This window comes from Rhinatrema bivittatum, chromosome 2 (assembly GCF_901001135.1).
Source record: "Rhinatrema bivittatum chromosome 2, aRhiBiv1.1, whole genome shotgun sequence".
NCBI classification, from domain to species: domain Eukaryota; kingdom Metazoa; phylum Chordata; class Amphibia; order Gymnophiona; family Rhinatrematidae; genus Rhinatrema; species Rhinatrema bivittatum.
The window spans coordinates 134,485,963-134,510,605 of NC_042616.1; the positions used below are offsets into that span (position 1 = coordinate 134,485,963).

The 24,643-nt window shown below is 49.6% G+C and overlaps 1 protein-coding gene across 1 annotated transcript in view; it reads left to right on the forward strand.

Moving 5' to 3' along the window:
• LOC115084157 (patched domain-containing protein 3-like) overlaps nucleotides 1-24,643 on the forward strand; it is a 133,834-nt gene that overhangs the window by 62,359 nt on the left and 46,832 nt on the right. The window contains exon 3 of the mRNA XM_029588641.1: nucleotides 11,521-11,666. Within this exon, the coding sequence (XP_029444501.1) occupies nucleotides 11,521-11,666 (146 nt within the window). The remainder of the gene's footprint in view (nucleotides 1-11,520; nucleotides 11,667-24,643) is intronic.

Here is a 24,643-nt window from a genome sequence, read left to right on the forward strand (position 1 = left end):
ACCAGGATCAGTCCAGACTCCTGGGTTTTGCCCCCCCTCTAGCAGATGGAGACAGAAGTTTATAAACAAACTCCGCCTATATCTAGGCTGGTGCCACCTACAGTCTGGCAGTATTCTTCTGTCTCCTAGCAGGTGGAGAGGGTGCAAAACCTACAGTCTGTTTAGGGCCTAAGTTTAGGTGTTTTAAAAAAAAAAAAAAGTTTAACCTAGCAGATAGGTGTTGTGTTCTGAAGGGGAAGGACCGCAGAGGCTTGCCTGCTGGTCCCAGTCCCCGCCTCCCAGGGGAAGGTAGGGTCTTGAGGGGACCGTTCACCCTGGTAGAGGCTGCCGAGGAGTGGGGGAGCCCCATATACCGGCACTTACAGGCCTGGGGTTGATACCGGGGGTCCTGGCTCACTCCCCCCAGCCGGCTCCGGATCAGAGGTAAAGTTTGAAAAATAAAAAATAAGTAACTTTGTTTTTTGTGTGTGTGTGCTTTTCTGGTCGTTGTTAACTTACTTCTTTGCGGTGTCTGGGGGCGCGGCGATCCAGGGAGGTCTCGGGGAAATTTATTTTATTCTTCGCGGGCTCCCTTCCCGCTCCGCGGCGTTTTCATGCCCAGGCAGGCTGCTTGCAGGACCTGCGGGTCCGCGGCAGCGCGGCTGTCGCGAGACAACCTCTGTTCCGGATGCGTGGGTGGCGGAGAGGGGGGATCTGCGTCAGCTTCAAGGACCCGCAGTCACACGCTGGGTCTTCCTCGGCGGTTTCAGCTTTTTCGGAGCGGTCGTCTTCGGTACCGCCATGGGCGGCCGCCATTTTGAGCGCGTTTTCGCCGGGAACGGCGGCCATTTTCTCGGCGCGGACAGCCGAGATAAGCGCGGGCCTGCGAGGCAGCGGGGAATTTGTGGACCCACTGCGTTTGTCCCCCCCAGCAGGGGCCTGCGGGGTGGAACAGGCCAGCAGGCTCCAGGGCCCCTAGTGAAGATTCCCCCGGGGAAGGGGGTGACGAGGAGGGGTCCTCGGACTCCTCCTTTAACTCACAGTTTGTATTGCTTATGCATAAGGCTTTTAAAGCCCGGCGCCTAGCCAGAAAAAGGATGCAAGTGACCCCTGCCTCTGAGACTGGTGCCCTGGTAGAGAAAGTACCAAAGCCCGGTCCGGGGGTTGGGGGGCCGGCTTAGGCCAGACCACTTCGCTCCCGGGGGCCGGAGGGCTGTCAAGACTCCTCGTCTGAGTCAGAGGAGCTAGAGAAGCCGGCGGAGGATCTGGAGTTCCCATCCCAGCCCCCGAGGGGTGTTGAGGGGGATGGAGAGCCGGGGGCTAAAGGTTCCGGAGCACCCCATGGAGCAGAGGGGGATGATCCGAAGGTAGTCAGGTTGTTCCGTAAGGATGAGTTGGGACCCCTCATTCCGAAGATCCTAGGGGAGCTGGGAATTCCACTTCCCCAGGTGGAGTCTCGTCTTGGACAGACGGATCCGGTCGTCCTGGGGCTCCGGGGGCCGTCTTCGGCTTTCCCGTTGTACTTTTCGGCCTCGGATGTACTTTTTAAGGAGTGGGATACTCTGGATTTGGGCCTGAAAGTAGCAAAAGCTATGGATAAGTTATATCCACTGCCAGAGGACGTTCTGGAGCTTTTGCGCCTGCTGAGGATTGATTCAGCGGTGGCAGCGGTAACGAAAAAGACCACCATCCCGGTGACGGGAGGTACGGCGCTTAAGGATATACAGGATAGGAAGTTGGAAGTTCAGCTAAAGCGTATCTTTGAGGTTTCGGCGTTGGGAATCCGTGCAGCGATTTGTAGTAATTTTTCGTTGAGAGCAGGTCTTCGCTGGGCGCAACAGCTCTTGGCCAATGAGTCCCTGTCATCAGACAAGGTGCGGCAGGCAAGTCTGTTAGAAGCGGTCATCGCCTATAGTGCGGATGCTTTTTATGATCTCCTGCGCACCTCCGCAAGGACTATGGTCTCCGCGGTGGCGGCGCGGAGGCTGCTATGGCTCCGCCATTGGGCGGCGGATGGCACTTCCAAGGCTAGGTTGGGCTCCCTCCCCTTTAAGGGGAAGTTGCTGTTTGGCAAGGAGTTGGAGGACCTAATTGAATCCTTGGGGGAGAATAAGGTGCACCGCCTTCCGGAGGATAAACAACCCTACCGGGGGGCTCCAGCCTCTCGTCCTCGTTTTCGTGGCAGTCGGAGACTTCGGACGGCTCGAGGATCGAACTCTTCGTTTCGTCACAGTGCTACCTGTCAGCAATCGTATTCTCAGTCCTTTCGTGGGCGCCGTTTCGGCCGTCCGGGAGCCGGTCAGACTGCACAGGGCGGTAAGCCAGCGCAATGATGTGAGGCCGGTCCATTCCCCCGTTTCCAAGATTGGCGGCAGGTTAAGCCGGTTTTACGAGGAATGGACCAGAATCACGTCGGATCAGTGGGTACTAGAGGTGATAAGACACGGCTACGCGTTAGATTTTTCGCACCGCCCGTCTCGGGGTTTCCTGGTGTCCCCTTGCGGTTTTTCAGAAAAACGTCGAGTGGTGCGGGCGACTCTGGCTCGGCTACGCGATCTCGGGGCCATAGTACCGGTCCCTCCCGACAATCTCAGACAGGGCCGTTATTCCATTTATTTTGTAGTACCCAAGAAGGAGGGAACGTTTCGTCCCATTCTCGATCTGAAGAGTGTCAACAAGTGTCTAAGGGTACCGCGGTTTCGGATGGAAACCTTACGATCCGTAATCGCGTCTGTGAGGAAGGGGGAGTTTCTGGCCTCTCTGGATCTCACGGAGGCATACCTTCACATTGGCATTCGGCAGGAGCACCAACGGTTTCTCCGGTTTGCGGTAATGGGGCAGCATTACCAGTTTCAGGCGTGGCCTTTTGGCCTGGCAACGGCTCCGCGCACGTTCACCAAGATTATGGTGGTGGTGGCAGCGAGACTTCGCGAAGAGGGGCTGTTGGTGCATCCATACTTGGACGATTGGCTGATTTGGGCCAAGTCGAGAGAACTTTGTCATCTGGCGATCCAGCGAGTCCTACATCTGTTACGCTCCCTGGGATGGGTGGTCAATGTAGCCAAGAGTCATCTGGTTCCGTCTCAATCCCTGGAATATTTGGGAGCTTTGTTCGACATGTGTCAAGGTACGGTGTCGCTCACGCAGGATCGAATAATAAAGTTACAAGCTCAGATCCAAAGGTTGTTATGCAAACCAGTACCAATAGTATGGGATTACTTACAGGTATTGGGCTCTATGAACTCCACGCTAGAGTTAGTTCCATGGGCGTTCACTCATATGCGTCCCTTGCAGTCAGCGTTGCTCTCCCACTGGCGCCCAATCTCGAAGGAATATTTCCTCAGCTTGCCATTGACCCAGGACACCAGAGACAGCTTGCCGTGGTGGCTCTGCCAGGCCAATTTGAGTCGAGGGGTTTCGTTGGAGACTCCATCGTGGACGGTGGTTACCACGGACGCCAGCCTGCTCGGTTGGGGAGCGGTCTGTCTCGGGCAGGCAGTTCAGGGAACATGGTCTGCTCGGGAGGCGTCGTGGTCCACAATCGGTTGGAAACTCGAGCTGTGCGGCTGGCTCTGTTGAGGTTCTTTCCGCTCCTCCGTGGTCGGTCGGTCAGGATTCTGTCGGACAATGCGACCACGGTGGCTTACATCAATCGGCAGGGGGGAACCAAGAGTCAGCCGGTAGCGGCCGAAGCTCGGTCGTTGATGATATGGGCGGAGGCCCATCTGAGCAGTATTGCGGCCTCTCACCTAGCCGGGGTAGAAAACGTCCAGGCGGATTTTCTCAGTTGCCACTGGTTGGATCCTGGAGAGTGGGAGCTCGCGGAGGAAGCCTTCCAACTCATCTGCGCTCGGTGGGGCATGCCAGCGGTAGACCTGATGGCTACGTTCAAGAATGCAAAAGCTCCCCGGTTCTTTGCTCGCCGTCGGGAGACGGCAGCGGAAGGAGTAGACGCGCTGGTGGTGCCGTGGCCGGATGTGTTGCTCTATGTGTTTCCTCCATGGCCTCTCATAGGAAGGGTGCTATGTCGAATCGAGATGCACACTGTGGACGTGATAGTCGTCGCCCCAGAATGGCCGAGGAGGCTGTGGTTCGCGGACCTGCTGAATCTAGCGATCGAGGAGCCGCTTCATTTTCCGTATCTTCCAGACCTTCTGCACCAGGGGCCGTTTGTTTCGACCTGGTGGATCGCTTTTGTCTAACAGCATGGCTTTTGAGAGGCGGAGGTTGAGATCTAAGGGGTACGCGGAGACAGTGGTTTCTACCCTTTTGCGTTCCCGGAAGAAGTCTACGTCCATGTCTTATGTGCGAGTGGGGAGAGTTTTTGAGTCTTGGTGTATCGAGCACGGCGTGGGGCCTACCCGAGCGGCTATCCCAGACATACTTCTGTTTCTCCAAGACGGTTTGTCTAAGGGTCTGTCTTGTAGTTCCTTGAGGGTTCAAGTAGCGGCGATAGGGTCCTTGTGAGGGCTAGTTCATGGTACTTCGGTAGCAGCACATCCGGATGTTGTGCAGTTTCTTCGGGGGGCAAGGCATTTGCGGCCCCCGTTACGACAGCCTTGCCCGTCTTGAAAATTGAATATAGTCCTTAACGCATTGTGTGCGGCACCTTTTGAGCCCCTTCGCAGGGTCACGCTTAAGGATTTAACTCTGAAGGTTGTATTCTTGGTGGCCATGGTATCGGCGCGACGGATTTCGGAACTTCAAGCTCTGTCGTGTCGAGAGCCTTTTTTACGGATTTCAGATTCTGGAATCTCGTTGCGGACGGTACCGTCTTTTTTTTTACCTAAGGTGGTTTCCTCGTTCCATGTGAATCAGACTGTAGAGTTGCAGTCTTTCGGACAGGTGCAGTCTTCGGATCCTATGGCTAAGGACCTTCGTAAGCTGGATGTGCGGCGCGCACTGTTACATTATTTGGAGGTCACCAATGCCTTCAGGGAATCCGACCATCTATTCGTACTCTATGGTGGTGCAAGACGGGGTAAGGCGGCTCTAAGACTACGATTGCTCGGTGGTTGAAAGACACCATTAAGTCGGCGTATCCGTTACAGTGGAGGTCGTTGCCCACGGGGCTCCGAGCCCACTCTACTCGCACCCAGGCTGCTTCCTGGGCGGAATGTCACCATATACCTACGGAAGAGATCTGTAGGGCGGCCACCTGGAAATCGGTTCGCACCTTTGCCCGGCACTATCGTTTGGATGTGAAAGCGCCAGGGTCGACGGGGTTTGGAGAAGGGGTGCTTAGAGCAGGCCTCTCCGGCTCCCACCCTAAGTAAGGTAAGCTCTGGTACATCCCAGGAGTCAGGACTGATCCTGGTACGTACAGGGAAAAGAAAATTAGGTTCTTACCTTTTGCTAATTTTCGTTCCTGTAGTACCGAGGATCAGTCCAGAGTCCCGCCCAGTGTTGGGATTTTCTGCCGGGAGAGGATGTGTGGTCTGTGTGTGTGTTAACTAACTCAGAAAATTTTCTTGTTAGTTACCTCGAGTTCGGTACCCAGTTGGGTGGAGTTATGCTTAGTTTTGCATAGTTTTGAGGTAATTTTCAGCGTTCTAAGGATTTTATGTTGTGGGTTGTCCTGCTGCTTTGACATTAAGTAATACTGCCAGATGGCACCAGCCTAGATATAGGCGGAGTTTTTGTTTATAAACTTCTGTCTCAATCTGCTAGAGGGGGGGCAAAACCCAGGAGTCTGGACTGATCCTCTGTACTACAGGAACGAAAATTAGCAAAAGGTAAGAACCTAATTTTCTTTTCATAAACATTAGTTTTGCATGCTAGTGAGCTCATTTTAATATGTACTATCCCAGGGCTCATTTAATGCAAGATATTTCAAATATTTCGTGTTATCCCTGTATTACTGCATTTACCATGGGAAAAAAAACTGTTTTTCATGTGATAAATGGACTAATGTGACTTGGTGAATGAACCCCAAAGTTCAATCTCCATTCTCCAACAAAAGCTTTCCGATTGAGAACAATAGATGCCAACACTAGTAGATGATATAGTGAGGAAACCATAGCATCACTATGGAGCCCAGGTCCAGACAGGTCACAACTCCGAGAGGAAGAGCTGACAAACTCACCCAGCAGGCCACATACTACAGGGGAACAGTAGGACCAGAAAGAAAGTTAGACCTTTTAGGGGAGATGTCCTGGGACTCTTGCTCCCCCAAAATATTGTAAAGGGGGTAAAAAATAGAAGTAGTATTGTGAGGGCAAGTCTGGAGGTGTTGATGGGTGCTGATGAGAGCTGCTGCTGGGGCTGACTGACAGAAGGGCTATTATAACTAATAGTTGAGGCCGCAAAATCCCTGACAGAAATGGGATGACAGTGTCCTGTGGTCGGAGGAGCTGATTTACAGAGCTAGTCTGTTCTAAGCAGTTCTGTTGTGTTTTGTTTTTTTTGGGGGGGGAGGGAGAGTTGTTGCTGCCATAGCAGAGAGGAGGCAGTGGGAGAATGTAGCCGAGATGTGATCTGTCTTCCACTGTTGACGGCTACTTAAAGCAGGCTCTGGGGAGGAAGAGGAAGCGACAGGGAGCAGTGGGGAGCTCCTGCTGCTCCTGCTGAGACTTCAGGTGGCTGATTGATCAGGCAGCAGAATCACTGGGAGAGCTCCACTTTAGGCCTGGGCCGATGGTGACCACACTAGTGACATCAGATATGAAACTGGCATACAGGTCCTGACACCACAGCACTCGCTATCATGGGAAGCATACATTTTAAAATAAGTAGAGGCCAGTGTAGATGCAGAATATGTTTTTCTGGCTGTTCACAGAGTACCTCAGCCATTCTCCCCTCCATGAATCTGGTCTCTTTATGTCCATATTAGTGCTGGCATAAATAAACTCTCCAACAAAAAGGCATTCATCAAACTGTTCATATTTTTCATATGTTACTTATATTGGATATCAGCAATGCAATTTTAAAGACCATCATGACACCTGAAAGCGTAGAAATAATTGTTTGTTCATACGCTTGAAACAAGGTCATATACTATCATTGGTCTCTAATCACAAAATATTTTTTTTACGGTATTCAGCACTTTAATCTGTTATCAGCATGAACATACTGAATTTTCTGATGCCACGAAGCAAGTAACTTCCAGTGTAGAGTGCACCCCTGACACAGAAACTATTCGAAACAAAGTTATGTTGGGTTGCAGATTGCCACCTACAATTGCCAATATTGAATGAATTACTGTTCCTCCAACATGAGTGAAAAAGAAGGCTTTTTGAGGGAAGTGATCTTAATTTACTTATTTTATTTGTAAAAAGAAATACCGTAAAAAAAGTCACACCACTCCAAGGTACATCCAAACTCTAAACTTGTATTACTTGGAATATCCAGTCAGCAACTAGGTATACACATTTTAGAGGTTATACAAATCAGTCACTGAATTATTCAGAGTTCATGGGAAAACACAGTCAGAGAAACATAGATTACAATAAAAAGTACCTGATACCCCAGCGGTTAAAGTACTATCCTCCCAGTCCCCACTTGAACAGAAATTGGATTTTATCCCATCTTTCATTCTTCTACTTTCTCCACTCTCTACCTTGGAATATGAAGCTCATATCCATGAGTACCCATCCAGTCACTCACACCCAACCCCAGGGGCTACTCCAAATCTCGTGACCTCAGGAGCCTCTTTTCCTTCATCCTGGGCCTCTCAACCAGCAGTGTACAGGATTTTCCCCAGTCTCCTTATTATTCCATCTCTCTCTGGGGTTCCCCTCATCTCAAGATACCCCACCACTTATCTAGGCACTGTTTTTCTTGAGAGGAGGACGTGCCTCCTCTTCCCTACCAGTTCCTCAAGGGAAGGGATCACCAACTTTCTACTCCTTTACACTTGGACATGTCCTTGGGGGGAGGAAACCCTTCTTCTATTCCATGGCCTCAAGCCTTTTCCCATGAAGGGAAAATCCCCTACAGAGCCCATTCCATACTGGAGGAGTCCCTGGGCCCCACCAGCCCCTGGCTAGCTACTCCAGGACCACTACACCCTGGAGGTCCCTCTCTTCCCAAGCTCCATCCTAGAAAGGGCAACTCCTGCCAAAGGGACTAAGAATTTATACCTTCTTAGGTTACCAATCAGATCATCCCAATCTCTTAAGGAGAAACCCATAACAAAATCCCTTGGCAATACCAACTTAACACCCCACCAGCTAAGCCACTGATTTATACTACACCAAACCCCACCCTGTGGTCATATGGTACAAATGCAGGTTTAATAGACAATTTTTCCACAATACGTCAAGCAATAATAACTTCTGAGTCTCCCCCGCCCAAAATATCATAGAATAAAAAAGGACACAAATTTGGAGGTCTTCCCCACATTTAGAAGTAAACTCACCCCTCAATAGAGAATCACGTTTCCAACCTCAGAGAGCATTGGATTCACTCAGCCTGGGTGGGGGAATAAAGTCTCTGGTCTTTTGCAATGGGACCAGGTTCTCCTACAAGGCCAACCTAAGAACATAAGAAAATGCCATACTGGGTCAGACCAAGGGTCCATCAAGCCCAGCATCCTGTTTCCAACAGTGGCCAATCCAGGCCAGAAGAACCTGGCAAGTACCCAAAAATTAAGTCTATTCCATGTTACCATTGCTAATGGCAGTGGCTATTCTCTAAGTGAACTTAATAGCAGGTAATGGACTTCTCCTCCAAGAACTTATCCAATCCTTTTTTAAACACAGCTATACTAACTGCACTAACCACATCCTCTGGTAACAAATTCCAGAGTTTAATTGTGCGTTGAGTAAAAAAGAACTTTCTCCGATTAGTTTTAAATGTGCCCCATGCTAACTTCATGGAGTGCCCCCTAGTCTTTCTATTATCCAAAAGAGTAAATAACCTATTCACATCTACCCATTCTAGACCTCTCATGATTTTAAACACCTCTATCATATCCCCCCTTAGTCGTCTCTTCTCCAAGCTGAAAAGTCCTAACCTCTTTAGTCTTTCCTCGTAGGGAAGTTGTTCCATTCCCCTTATCATTTTGGTAGCCCTTCTCTGTACCTTCTCCATTGCAGTTATATCTTTTTTGAGATGCGGCGACCAGAATTGTACACAGTATTCAAGGTGCGGTCTCACCATGGAGCGATACAGAGGCATTATGACATTTTCCGTTTTATTCACCATTCCCTTTCTAATAATTCCCAACATTCTGTTTGCTTTTTTGACCGCCGCAGCACACTGAACCGACAATTTCAATGTGTTATCCACTATGACACCTAGATCTCTTTCTTGGGTTGTAGCACCTAATATGGAACCCAACATTGTGTAATTATAGGATGGGTTATTTTTCCCTATATGCATCACCTTGCACTTATCCACATTAAATTTCATCTGCCATTTGGATGCCCAATTTTCCAGTCTCACAAAGTCTTCCTGCAATTTATCACAATCTGCTTGTGATTTAACTACTCTGAACAATTTTGTATCATCTGCAAATTTGATTATCTCACTCGTCGTATTTCTTTCCAGATCATTTATAAATAAACTAGCCGTTAAGCCCGTAACAACGGGCTACATTTAAAAAAAAATTTTCGGTCCATTTCCTTCCCACTTCCTCCCCCTTCCTCTCTCTCACCTCCCCCCTCCCCCCTTCCTCTCTCTCACCTCCCCCCTCCCCCTTCCTCTCTCTCACCTCCCCCCTCCCCCTTCCTCTCTCCTCACTCCTCTATTCTCCCTCCCCCCAGCTCACTCTCTCCTCCCTCCTCCCTACCCAGCTCACTCTCCCCTCCCGTCAGCTCACTCTCTCCTCCCTCCTATCACTCACTCCCTCCCTCGGGCGCCGCCGCTAATGTTCCTCCCTGCCTCCTGCTCGTCGCCGCTATTGCTCCTGCTCGTTGCCGCTGCCGCTCCTGCTAGTTGCTGCCGCTCCTCCTCCTAAGGAGCAGGCGCCATTTTTTTTTCTTGGCATGCTCTGCTCTGGCCGACGTGCTCGCATGCGCGGTAGAGCTGCTCTCTACTGCGCATTTGCGGCACGTCGGTCAGGGCTCCCTTATCTAGTAGATTGAAAAGTAAGGGTCCCAATACAGATCCCTGAGGCACTCCAACCTAGGCAGAGGTTACCTCACAAAATCCGCACAATCCGCATTTCAGTTGGTGCTCCAAACAGGAAAAGAAGTTCACTTGAAAAATAACCAGGTTTCAGCCAGTACAAAGTAAAGTCCACAGCAAAAATAGAAAAGTTCAGCAGACACAAGAAACAGGTTCACAACAAAGTCCAAGCAACTCCATAGTCAAGAAGAAAAAAAAAACACCTCTGTTCTTCAAAACCGTTCCTAATACTTTCACAAGGCACAGTTCTCATGCAATGTAAGTTTGTTCACATTAAGTTGCTGCCCAAGACCAATCTCCCCACTTTTAAACAGTGGAAGAGAAGATCCTGGTTCCCTCCTGTCTTCCTGGTAGAAGGTTTCTCTTGTCTTCCACTGATTGTTAGAACTGGAAACAAAGGGCCGGTCGCAGCCACTTGTTGTTCCTTCCTGTCTCCCGGTACAGGCCTTTCAGATTCAAAATCTTTCAGGAAAAGTCCTTCAACAGACTTCCCCAAGATTTCTGCCAGTGTCTCGTAGGAGGTAATTTTATACTTCCAAACTGTCTCATCCACTCTGGGGGAAGAACTACCCTGTTATTCTAGTAATTGCATCTGCAGCCTTGAGCTTCCTCTTATGGGACCTGCTGCACCCACTCCCACCACCAGAACTGGTGTGAAATATTCTGGTGCCTGTACAGGTCCTTCTCTGCTTCCTGACACCTGTGCAGCGTTTTCACTGCTTTTCCCCATTTTCAGTACTAGCCCAGGGCCTTTCTATTCTTCTCTGTCTCCTCCCACTGCTGGCATTGGCAGAGGTATTTTCCTCCACCTGGCACAGACTAGGGCCTTGTCTGTATCCTCCCATTACCAGCACATGGTCTTCTCCATTTCCTCCCTGGCACCAAAGCAAGGTCTTCTACTTCCACAGCATCCTATGGGAAATCATGGAAATGGAAAGGGCTCTTAGGGATGTTATATTGGGCTTTATTTGTTTTAACCAATAATCAGAAGCTCTAACTATAATATTTTGTATGACATGCCTGTTGCCTTGTGTTTAACTTTTTTACCGCACAATACATAGCAATTGTAACTAGATACTTTTTAAAACATTATTTAAATAGCATTGAGCACAGGTGTCATTTTAGTTACTAGCTATTTGGATTATGCTGTAATGTAGTTAATTTTACTGTGTGTACAGAATTACCATATTCAGTGGATTGCCTGAAACAGATCCCAACACTGTTCCAATTTCATGCATGCAGTAGGAGCAATGATGATCTAAAGGCTAAACAGTAAAAATAAGAAGGATGGTATCCTAAATTGATGAGCGGTATCCTTTTCATGCAAACTTTAATTTAAGTTGGTATTGGGATCTGATTCAGGTGATCCATTGAATACTGTAATTCTCATCTGTAGGTGGACTTTATATTTAGTTCAGGATTATCATGTCATGTGCATCTCAAAGAGGATATTTGTGTAAATTCTTTTAGGTTGGACAGCGTGAGAAACAAAATCTGGGTTGCCACATTTGGAGTTATTTCTTCTGGCTTAGCTGTGTTGACCAGTTTTGGACTAATGATGTTCTGTGGAGTACCATTTGTCGTTACTGTAGCAAATGCACCATTCCTTATTTTAGGTAAGTAAAAAAAGCTCAGGGACAGAAAAGAATGACTGAGGCATTCTGGGACAAGGACTAAGGCATTCTGTTTACATATTATATCCCCTAGAACCAGTCTAGTAAGAAATTCTACGTAGTCCCAGAGAGCAAACTTTTCAAAAAGATGTTATTGTGAGAGGAGCTGTAAGATGAATAATAAAACCAAAAGAATAGTAATTTTGCAAATGATGATACATTTTTGAAACTAGGAAGTTCCAAATAAGCTAAGATGGTAACTTTAAAGCAAGTGCATGGGTGCCCAGCACCTCCTATTTTGGAATTTTAAAGTACATGTGTACAATTTAAAATATGCCTACCATACATATGGGTGCTCCTAATTTTAAACAGTTACTCGAACAAACATAAATCATGTATCTAACTTAAGAACTTGTTGGTTCAACGCACACAGGGAAGCGAATTTTAAAATATTTTCACGTGAAGGACATTCCCAGTTTTACCCATTAGTCCACCAGTTTTCCCAGTCTGTCTCAAGGTCATCTGGACCCTTCTGATTCTTCAGCCTGTACTCCCTCCAGTTGACCCAGACCCCTCAGCCAATCGATTTAGGCCTTAATAGAGAATTTCCTGTCGTGTAGCCAGATGAACTCAGAACAAGTGGGTATAGTGTGCTCGTGCTAGCAGTTGGAGACGGATCTGACGTCAGCACGGGTACATATACCCCCACAGGAAGTGAAGCTCTTCAGTAATTTCCGTCTCCAAAGCAGTTTGGAGAGCCTGCACGCTCGCTGAGCGTGTTTCCAATCTACTTTCTATTTTCTACTTTCTACTTACTAAATTTCTACAGGAACATTGAGCCCCGCACTCCTGCGGTGATACCATTCGGTCCCTCCCCCAGTTGAGTTTCCCGAGGTGATTTCCGTGATCCCTCGGAGGTTTAGGCCTCTGTCCAGTGGCCAAATCGCGGCAGGGACCAAGCCCCCGAGCAAGAAGGGCTTGGGTCAGGCTAAGAGGCGCCTCGGTCCCGGCGTGGACTTGGGAGGCAGTGGATGCATTCCTCAAGCGCGGCGGTGAAGGTATTTCCCCTCTCCCCCCGTAGCCGGAGACCGCCCAGGTTTCAGCTGGGAAGCGCCGAGGATCAGGTAAGGCGCACAACCTTTACTTTTGGTATCCGAAGTTCGAGGATCAGCGGCGTTGCTTGTATGCGGCACACCGCGGAGGTCGCCATTTTGTCGGCCCTGTTCAGGTATTGAGCGCCCATGATAGGCGCCTGTATCGTATTGAGCACTTCTTATTAAGCGTGTATTGCATATGGTTGAGCATATATTATATTGAGCGTATATTGCTGACCGCATATTATTGAGCGCATATTGTGCTTAGCGTATATTGCTGACTGCATATTATTGAGCGCATATTGCATTAAGCGTATATAGCTGCCACTTCTTATTGAGCGCATATTGTATTAAGCGTATATAGCTGCCGCTTGTTATTGAGCGCATATTATATTGGGGGCTTATTGTATTAAGCGCATATTGCTGCCGCATATTATTGAGCGCATATTCTTCAGCGCGCAATGGAACAATCGAATGCCCCGGCATCCCCGGCGGCGGCGCCTCCTGATTCTGGCGTGAAAGCTCTCGGCCTCTGCTCAGCATGCCAGCTCAGAGCCACGCACAGCGAGGAGCCAGACTCCCTTTGTGCCCAATGTGAGGAGGCAGTGGGAGCCTCGGGCCAGTACCAGTCTCAACCGAGGTTTGTCGACAGTTCCCCAGGGGCCACCCCGGATCTAGCGGGCAGTCTCGAACAACCGGGGATCTCGGGGAACCTGGTACCCCGACGACTTGAGACCACTTCCATTTCCTGGGTGGATCTCTTTAAGGGGATCCATGCCTTTGTACAGATGCAATCAGCTTCCCGTCCAGGCCCTGCTGTGGCTGTTGCTGCTGCTCCTGTTGCTGCTCCAGCGGATCCTGCCCCTGGACCTTCGCGCCCTTATCGTGGGCAAGCACACCCGCCTCTGCAGACTGGCCAAGAACCGGTTCAGGCGGACCCTGATGTCTCTGAGACCGAATCAGAACCCTCCGAGGAGGGGGAACTTCCCTCGGGGATTGAGCCATATCGTACCATGAGGCGGTTCTTCCCCAAGGAAGATCTCTCCGACCTAGTTTCTCAGTGCCTGGCGGAGTTGGATATTTCAGGCTCCAGCATTACGGTGCCATCTACACAGAACCCTCTGCTGGAAGGTCTTCGTCCTACAGCCCGCCATTTTCCCTTCTTGCAAGCCGCACAGCAACTGATAGATCTGGAATGGGCTGCACCAGCGGCCTCATTCAAAGGGGATCGGGGCCTGATAGGCATGTACCCCCTGGACCCAGCAATCAAGGAGATGCTGGCGTGCCCTCAGGTGGACGCCTTGGTTAGCGCTGTGGTCAAGCGCACTACCATTCCAGTTGAGGGGGGGTGGCCCTCAAGGAACCGCACGACCGGCGACTGGACGCCATCCTGAAACAGACATTTGAGGTGGCAGCTCTGTCTTTGCGAATTGCAACCTGCTGCACAGTGGTGACGCGTTCCTGTTTGTCACAGGTCAGGAACAATGCTCCGGCGGCAGACATGGAGTCCGCTCTCTCGTTCCTCATGGATGCTGCATCCGACCTCGTCCATACAACAGCCAAGGGGATCTCATCTTCTGTGGCTGCCAGGAGGGATACGGAATTGGTCAGCGGATGCCCCTTCGAAGACACGCCTCACCAGAATGCCCTTTAGGGGTTGTTTCCTGTTCGGCAGCGACCTTGATAAACTGGTCAGCACATGGGGTGCCTCTCCTATACCTTGACTGCCGGAAGACAGGTTCAAAAGGAACCAGCGCGCCTTTCCACGGCCTGCCAGAGGCAGAAGCTCCCAACGCTTCATTCCCTATAGGGGTCGCTATCAGGCACCCCGACCTCAGGCCAGGAACCAGTCCTTTCGGCCCAAGCAGCAGAAGAGGGGAGCCAGCTCTGGTTCAGGCCCCGGCCGCGCATTCCAATGAGATTCAGCCGATCCATCTAGGGGACGGGGCCATAGGGGGCAGGTTAACCCTCTTCTACCCCAGATGGGTTGAGATTACGTCGGACCAGTGGGTCCTCGCCATCATCTGAGAGGGTTACTTTCTGGACTTCCATCATCTACCTCCGGACAGGTTTGTGGAATCTTCGTGTCCGATCCACAAGAAGGCCGCAACCTTGGCGAGGCTCCTGTCCTTGAAAGCCATAATCCCGGTAACTGCACGGGAAATGAATTCTGGACATTATTCCATTTATTTCATGGTACCCAAGAAAGAGGGCACTTTCCGGCCCGTATTGGACCTCAAGTCAGTCAATCGATACTTACGGGTCCCGAGCTTTTGCATGGAAACTCTGCGCTCAGTCAAGAATGCAATACAGCCAGGAGAATTCCTCACGGCCTTGGATTTATCAGAAGCCTACCTGCATATCCCGATTCACCAGGATCATCAGCACTACCTACGCTTCAAGGTGCTGGGACGCCACTTCCAGTTCCGGCCTTTGTCCTTCGGGCTGGCCACGTCGCCGCAGACCTTCACCAAGGTGATCGTAGTGGTAGCAGCGGCGCTCAGACGGGAAGGAATCCTTGTCCATCTCTACCTAGACGATTGGCTGATCAGGGCGAAATCGCGAGAGGAGAGCCATCGGGCAACCAACAGAGTGATCGCCCTCCTGGAAAGCCTGGCATGGGTAGTCAACCTAAACAAGAGTTGCCTACAGCCTTCCCAATCTCTGGAATATCTGGGAGTCCAGTTCGACACCCAGGCAGACACAGTCAGTCTCACCACCAAGAGAAGATTAAAACTTCAGACGCGTCTTCGGTCCTTGATGGGAGTCAGTCGGCCCACAGCTTGGGATTACCTGCAGGTTCTCGGTCTCATAGCATCCACCCTGGAAGTGGTACCCTGGGCAAGGGCCCATATGAGACCTCTACAACGCTCCCTGCTCTCTCGATGGAGCCCCCGCTTCCGGCATTACTCCATGCATCTACCTCTACCGGCCAGAGTGCGGACTCAGCTACAGTGGTGGTTGCAGTCCAACCACACGAGCAGGGGGTCAAAGATGTCCTCCCCCACGTGGACTCTGCTCACCACAGATGCCAGCCTGAGCGGATGGGGAGGACGGTGGAGCAGGGAAGAGTCAGGGTGGAACATCAACCGACTAGAGGCACGGGCAGTCCGGTTAGCCTGCCTGCGATTTGCTCACAGACTGAGGAACAGAGCAGTCAGAGTGATGTCAGACAACGCCACCATGGTGGCATACATCAACCGACAGGGCGGAACCAGAAGCCAACAGGTGTCCCTCGAGAGAGCTCCGCTGATGGCTTGGGCAGAGGCAAATCTTAAGGACATCTCCGCCGTCCACATTGCTGGAAGGGACAACACCACGGCAGACTTCCTCAGCAGAGAAAGCCTAAATCCGGGGGAATGGCAGCTGTTCCCCACAGCCTTCCAGATGATTGTGGATCACTGGGGGATTCCGGACATGGACCTACTAGCGGACAGGTCCAATGCTCAAGTACCCAGATACTTCAGCCACAAGCAAGATCCGTTCTCTCAAGGGATCGACGCCCTGGTTCAGCCATGGCCCCCAGGGGCCCTGCTATACGCCTTTCCTCCGTGGCCCCTGCTGGGCACCCTTATCCACAAGATTCGGAAGTACCGGGGCCTAGTTCTAGTGGCACCTGACTGGCCAAGAAGACCCTGGTACGCGGACATGAGAAGAGTACTGGCAGGGGAGCCCCTTCCCCTGCCTCCGCTCCGGGCCCTGCTACGTCAAGGTCCCATCCTTCACGAGGATCTGGCTCAATTCTCTCTTACAGTCTGGCCATTGAGAGGGCTAGACTGAAGAAAAGAGGTTACTCGAAGCCAGTGATGGATACACTCCTCCGAGCTTGCAAGTTCTCCACATCCCTCACCTACGTCAGGATTTGGAGAGTGTTTGAAGCCTGGTGCGACACTCATGGCACCAATCCACATGCGACTACTATCCCTATTGTTCTGGATTTCCTGCAGGATGGGCTTCAGAAGGGTCTATCCCTAAGCTCCATCATGGTACAGGTGGCTGCGCTGTCTTGCTACGGTCCCAGGAGGGATGGCAGGACCATTGCCATGCATCCAGATGTTTCTCGCTTCCTGAAAGGAGTCAAGACATTCGTCCGCCACTGAAGTGGTCAGTGCCTTTGTGGAACCTCAATATTGTTTTGGATTTCCTCGCGGGATCCACCTTCAGACCCCTTCGGGGCCTGTCTCTCCGTTCTATCACTTTGAAGATGGTGTTCTTGCTGGCTGTATGTTAAGCACACCGCATCTCGGAGCTATAAGCACTGTCTTGCCGTGATCCTTTTCTCAGAATCACTCCTGAGGCTATCCATCTTCGCACAGTTCCATCCTTCTTGCCTAAGGTAGTCTCACAATTTCACCTCAACCAGACCATATCCTTGCCAACTACGGCAGGTCTGAAGAAATCAGAAGAAGGGCGTTTGCTACGCCATCTCAACATTGGCAGATTGCTGCTCAGGTATGTGGAAATGACAGAAACAGTACGAAAGACTGACCATCTGTTCGTCCTTCACAGCGGGAAGAAACAAGGTGAAGCGGCCTCTCGGCCCACCATCGCCCGCTGGATTAAAGAAGTTATCAGAGCGGCCTACGTGGAGGCTGGGAAGTCACCGCCTCTTCAAGTCAAGGCTCATTCTACCAGAGCCCAAGCAGCATCTTGGGCAGAATCTAGGATGCTGTCGCCTGCAGAAATATGTAAAGCGGCGACATGGTCCTCCCTCCATACCTTCTCCAGGTTTTACCGTCTGGATGTCTAGGCCAGGGAGGACACAGCATTTGCGAGGGCAGTCTTACTCGGTCCTCAGGCAGCCTCCCACCCAGTCCGGGAGTAAAGCTTTTGTACATCCCACTTGTTCTGAGTCCATCTGGCTACACGACAGGAAATGGTGAGATTACTTACCTGATAATCTCGTTTTCCTTAGTGTAGACAGATGGACTCAGCATCCCGCCCAGCTGCCTGTAGTCATTGGTTTCACCGATTCAAGGTAAGCCTTATCACTTCTTACAGGAGTGTGTTGACGCCTTCAGGTTGGGAATGCTGGCGGTCTCCAGCTACCATCAATCGGTCAGGGAATCCTGTTTTCACTATTTTTCTTTGATTGTCAGTACACATATATCCATAACAGCTTTTGCAAGGAAGATTACTTAAGAGCTTCACTTCCTGTGGGGGTATATGTACCCGTGCTGACGTCAGATCCGTCTCCAACTGCTAGCACGAGCACACTATACCCACTTGTTCTGAGTCCATCTGTCTACACTAAGAAAAACGAGATTATCAGGTAAGTAATCTCACCATTATGAAGCAGAAATAATCAGACGTGACTAATAGCCTGCTAATCGATGCAGTGGCTGGTTTTAAAATACGGAATTATGCGCATAACGGTAGGCAGAGACGGATTTAGTATTTTGGCTCACCTAGACACTGTTGATGCTGTTGCCCCCATCACTCCCCTCTCCCCCCAAGGTTGGACAACAGGGAGCAGAAGGTCTAAGACATAGTCCCCTTTTTTCCTGTGGAAGCTCAGGGATACATGCTGTGACAAAAATATAAAAATTCCAAAGCAAATTGGCAAACATTTCCATCTTTTGTATCACATTATAAAAATAAATGCGTTTTACACTGTAATTATTAGTATAATGAATGTTATTTTTATTGGTGAAGAAAGGTGATCTCAAGTAGTGGTACAGGGAGAAGACCTCAGGGATGGGGAGAGGAAGGGGGGAGAATCGAGAATGGGGGAGGAGTGTGAGAAGGAAAGAGGACTAAGGATTGGGGGAGATGAAGAAGATTAAGAATCTGGGATAGGAAGAGGAGGAAAAGAGGGATATTCTTGTATTGAGGAAGGAAAGGAAGGGTTGGCGACTGGGTTCCAGGATCTGGGGGACAGAATCAAAGATCAAGGGAGGGAGGATATGAATTGCACTGGGTGGGGAAGAGAGGAAGGAGGTGTCCCCACCATGCTCTGGTCCTGCTCCTCCTTGCATCTCCTCTCTAACATCCCACCCAATAAGATATACACGTACACACTTGGCACCAATCCCTTCTCTCACACACTCCAAAACTGCCCCTACCATTGGTTCCCCTCTCTCTCACACACACACACATCCACTCCCCCGCTGATCTCCCTCATCCTACAGCCTCTCTTCCCACCTCCAATTATCTTTACTCGGTTCCTTCTAACGTCCCCAAAATGATCCTTGTTTGTTCTGTCTGCTGTAGGCTTGCTCCCTCTCCTCTTTTGTTCCCTTCATGCTTCCTGGAGGGCCAGAGCTGACTCAGGAAACAGAGGGAGATTCAGCACAGCTGAAAGGCAGCCAATCTTCAGCCAGACTGCTGCCGCCCTAGGCAGAGGTGTACTGTGCCCATTGACAAGCCCCAGAATGCCCATGCCCTGGCCCAACTCCACCCCTTTTTTAGGCTTGAGCACGCACATGTACACGCATAATTTGTGGCTTCTAAAATATATGTTCCTCACGCATAGCCCAGATACTTGTATATGGGCCTTTTAGCACGAGCAATCCTTTTAAAATTCACTCCTAAAGTTTTATTATAAGACTACCATTCAAATTGTAATGTATTTTGTAATGTATTTCCTTATAGCAATTTAGTTAAGATGCATTTGCAAGGGGTCTCCAAAGGTCACACAAAAAGAAAGCCAGACTTGCTGATTATTCCTACAGAAAACACTTAGATATTACCTTGAGTCCAGCAAACACTGAATGAAGATAAAGATGGTGGGAGCGGGATTCACGTGATGCCGTGTGAGTGATCAGATGCGTGGCTGATCGCTCCGGGGACCCCCCTCTGGAAATCTTCGGCGTTCTGCTGCAAAAAATAATTTTCTGCCTCTCACGCCAATCGTACCTGATAGCCGACTTCCCCGGGCACGTCCGGCGCTCACTATCTATTGAAAAAATGCTGGCATGGCGACTAAAACGGGCCGCAAGGAAAAGGAGTGGATGAAAGGCCCTGAGCAAAAAATGGCCGACGCGCCGGAGACGCCGCTGGCAGCGGACCCGGCGGATTCGGCAGGGGAGGACATCGCAGCAACTGTGATCGCCACACTAGACGGCAGGCTCACACAGCTTTCCTCCTAAATCACAGGAGTCAGCTCCCAGCTTGCTGATATTCAAACGCAGTTACACGCAGCTGAGTCCCTGATCTCAGAGGCAGAAGACAAAATGGAGGCGCAGGGACAGGACATACAAAGCCTTCAGAAGCTCCAGGCCTCCATCCAATGTAAGCTAGATGACCTGGAGAACAGGTCCCGCAGGAATAATTTGAGGATCCTGGGGATTTCTGGTAACATTCCCGATTATGAGCTTGGTATGCGCCTGGAAGCCTGGTTAAACAAAACACTAAAGCTGGGTAGTCAACATGGGCCGCTCTGCCTCGAGAGGGCACACAGGCTTGGCCCCCCACTTGGAGGAGGGAGGGGGCGGCAAACAATAGGCCCCGAGCAGTCATTTTCAAAGTTCTCAACTTTGTCCATAAGGTGTAGATACTGAGGGCTTACAGGTAAACCTCTGAGCTGCTTTTTGAAGGCAGCAAGGTGCTCCTATTCCAGGACTATTCAGCTTTTGTGGCAACGATGAGGAAAGCTTTTGCTCCAGTGTGCTCCCAGTTAGCGAAGCTGAAGATAAGGGCAACCTTGATGTTCCCAGCCAAACTGCATCTTACTTATAATGGATAGACCCATGTCTTTACTGAGGCTTCTGCTGCACAGGCTTTTCTTCAGGATATTCCTTCTGGCTGAATAGTACTCTCCAGATACCTCCATTTGAATTCTCACTGACTATCTGATATTGTTGTTTTCACATTGGGAGAACTTTCAGGTGGTTGCTATATAGATGGTCAAGTGCAGAAGGACTTATTCTGTTTTCATTCTTTTCTGAGAGGGGGTCCTCATGGTTCAAGTGATCCTAATTTACATACTGGGTGTGAGGGAGGTTATGGGATGCAACTTATGGTTTGTGTTCTGTGGCTTCCTACACCTTATACTGGGATATATAGAGGGTCACGCACCATAGGGGACCAAGATTTCTCAATATTGTTTAATTCCTGTTACTGTTCACAATGTTTTTCACATTTTGATTGACACCGTGTATGTTACTCATATGGGTGGGGGTCTAGGCTGGGGGACCATCATACATATCGATACATATGGAAGATCGTTTAAGATGATCTGTGACATTACATACAAGACTGTCTAATGTCAGATTTTGCACTCGGAATGTCTGTGGTATAGGTTCTGTGACGAAACGCTATAAGATTCTACAAGCCTTACGGCGGTATAAAGCACATATTGCCATGCTACAGGAGACTAGATTCTCTGATTCAGAACATGAAAAATTGACTAAATAGTGGGTGGGGAAATCCTTTTATGCTTCAGCATACTCTAGTAAAGCGGGGGTGGCCATACTCGTCCACAAGTCCATTCCCTTTGGTGTAATTTAATCTGTGGTGGACCTGGAGGGCAGATATCTATTCTTGGACATCAAGATATATGGGAAAAGGTGGTTTCTGGGTAATGTCTATGCACCCAGCACGTACTCACCTGCTTTCTATACAAAAATCTTGCGCGTCCTTCAAGATTATGCCCACCTTCCACTCATACTGGGGGGAGACTTTAATTCTGTACTCGATCCGTCTTTGGATCGGCAACCCTCGGGGAGGACCTCTAGGCTAGAATCAGCAAGGGGCCTGTCCTTCCTGTGTAGACTCCTGGACCTTACGGGTAGCTGGAGAATGCTACACCCTGCTGATCTTAATTACACTCACATCTCACGAGCCCACGGGTCCCAATCCTGTAATGATTACCTCTTGATCAGTTCCAGTTATCTTTCTAAAGTAATGGGAGCGGAGGTAGGGCCTTTGGCCATTTCGGATCACGCTCCAGTATGGACGGACGTTGCTGGTTTGGGCAGGTCTGGAGGGGGTAGGTGTTGGAGGTTCCCTGCTAAACTCGACTATGACGAGGGGTTTAAATCATATATACGGGAGAAATGGAAGGAATACGCTCATTTCAATCAGCAACCCTGGAGGGATCGATCTCTTTTGGGACGCTGCAAAGGCAGTCTTAAGGGGCGAGGTCATTGCTTATACAGCCCGAAAGCATAAAGAATTATCAGCGGCCATCATTAGATTAGAAAGACAGCTGCATAAAGCCAAGGCTCGCTTCACCGCTGTTACCTCCAGGGAAAATCGCATGTCATTCTACTCCATTCAAAGCGCCCTACATGATTATATCCAGCAAAAAACCCAAAAATGCCTTTACTATAAACATAGACTGTTCCAATTTGGCAATAAGGCGGGAAAGCTGCTAGCGGGACTGGTGAAGACATGGGAAGGGAAATCATATGTTAAGGGATTGTGGGATGACACGGGGCAACTCCGGACAGATACTAAGGATATAGGGAAAATCTTTATGGATTATTATCATAAACTTTATTCGGCAGATCCCAGTAATCGCCCAGACATTCAGGCCTACCTATCCAAATTGAAGCTCCCTCTGATACAGGGAGCAAGACTTAACCTTATTAAATGCCCCTTTGGGAAAAATTGAACTGGAATTGGCTATTAAATCCTCTACCTTGGGTGGGTCACCAGGCCCTGATGGCCTCACTAATGAGCTATATAAGGTGCTGGCCGATCTCATTAGCACCCCTATTCAGCGAATATACGACACGCTCTCTTCACCAGATTTTCAGGCCTGGCAAGCCAATAAGGCTACAATAGTAGTACTCCCTAAGCCGGGACGCAATCTGGAGTTGCCTGGTTCATACTGACCTATCTCCCTTATCAATTGTGACTTGAAACTGATTGCCAAGGTGATGGCCGACCGTTTGGCCTCCTTTATCGCCAAACTCATATTCTCTTCACAAGTGGGATTTGTCAGGGGCAGACAAGCGGTAACTAATGTTCGACGCATACTGGCTTCCATAGCCCTCTCACGAAAAATGCAAATTAATTCCCTCCTGGTCAGCTTCAATGCCAAAAAGGCTTTCGATAGTGTGAATTGGGGTTTTTCTGTTTGAAACACTGAGCCATTATGGCTTTCATGGTCCCTTTATATCATTCCTTCATACTCTCTATGATCATCCTCGAGCTAACATTTGGGTGAATGGGGAATTGTCCCAGGGTTTCACATTGGAGCAGGGTACTAGACAGGGATGTCCTTTGTCCCCCCTCCTATTTGTTCTCTCCTTGAACCCATTATTGCGCATCTTGGAGGAGAGCAAGAATATTGAGGGGATTCTGATGGGGATGGTGACGTTTAAATCCGCGGCTTTTACGGATGATCTCTTGCTCCACCTGACAAATCCCACCACCTCTCTCCCCTCGGCTCTCCGGGTTATTGAGGAGTATGGCACTCATGCTGGTCTCCGCTTGAATCTGGACAAGTCCGAGGCTATGGTTATAGGACCTGCTGACTATCTCCTGGAGTGGGGAATTTCCTTTAAAATGGGCAGGAGATCGCATTAAATATCTAGGGGTATGGGTTCCCAAATGTCTAGAGCATTTGTATGAAATTAATATATCCCCTTTGCAGCAAAAAACGGAACGAACTTTATCTGCTTGGTTTCCTCTTCCCCTCTCTCTGATTGGCCGCATACACCTCCTGAAGATGACTGTTCTACCCCGGTGGCTATACATGCTTGGTGTTCTTCCCCTTTTCCTTATGAGAGTGACTATAGCTCAATTCCAGAGAGCAATGTCCTAAATTCTTATGGCGGGGGAAGCGCCGAGGACTGCATTACAAATATTGATGAAACCGCTATCAGCGGGCGGTTTGGGTCTTCCGGACTTGAAACTTTATAACCATGCGATCAACCTGAGACGTAGAGGAGATTGGATCTTGGGCACGCAATTTTTTTCGGACACCCCTTTTGAATCTCAATTGTTGTCTCCAGTCTCGCCTCGCTATGCCCTGCACGTTCCCTAGATATCCATATCATCTGTAATAGGATCGGACTTACTACTGCGCCCGCTGCGGCAGACCTGGAAGTGGCTCATGCGGAAAGTCTCGCTACCGGATAGGGTATCACCCTTTCTCCTGTTTTGTGGCAACCCAGCGTTCCCAGCGGGTTTGGACCCCTCCAAATTTTATTCTTGTGAGAGTTGTCGGCTCACCTGCATTGGACAGATGATGTATGTGGATGGGACTGTCTTGCAATTTCCTGCACTTCGCTCTTTCTATGGCCTTGCTTCCACCGATCATTTCCAATACTTGCAAGCCTGACATTATGTACGCTTGCTGGGTCTGCCTCTCTTCTTGGATCCAAAGTGGCAACTCTTAAAAACTTGGTTTGATCTTGACGGTCCCAGGAAGCATTCTATTTCTTACTTCTACAAACAGCTGGAGACTGCCCATAAGCGCTGGACTCTGGAGAAGGCGCAGGCGAAATGACAGGCAGAGCTTGGACGACCACTGCCTGTCGCTGTGCTGCGGTCGGCCTTCACCATGACCAGAAAGATGACGGGCAATACGCTTCTCAGAGGAACCCGTTACAAGATCATCTACTGAATGTATATTTCTCAACATCAAGCATACAAAGCGGGGGAATAGCTACCTCCGATGCATGATTCAAGTGTCACTCAGTGGGAGCAAATTTGGGCCATTCTTTTTGGAGATGTCCAGTTATTCAGATTTTCTGGAGAAAAGGTTTACCACTCTGCTACTAGCGTTGTGGGCTTTCGAATTCCATTCTCCCCACTAGTGGTCCTTTTTGGGACTGTCCCTGTTTCATTAAAGGAAAAAAGGGATCGCTCCTTTGGATTACAAAAGTCTATCTACTAGCTTGTAAGGCTATCCTGGCAGTTTGGCGGGTCCTCGAAGGACCCTCCTTTGCCTACTGGAGATCGTCAATAATAAATCTACTCACTATGGAA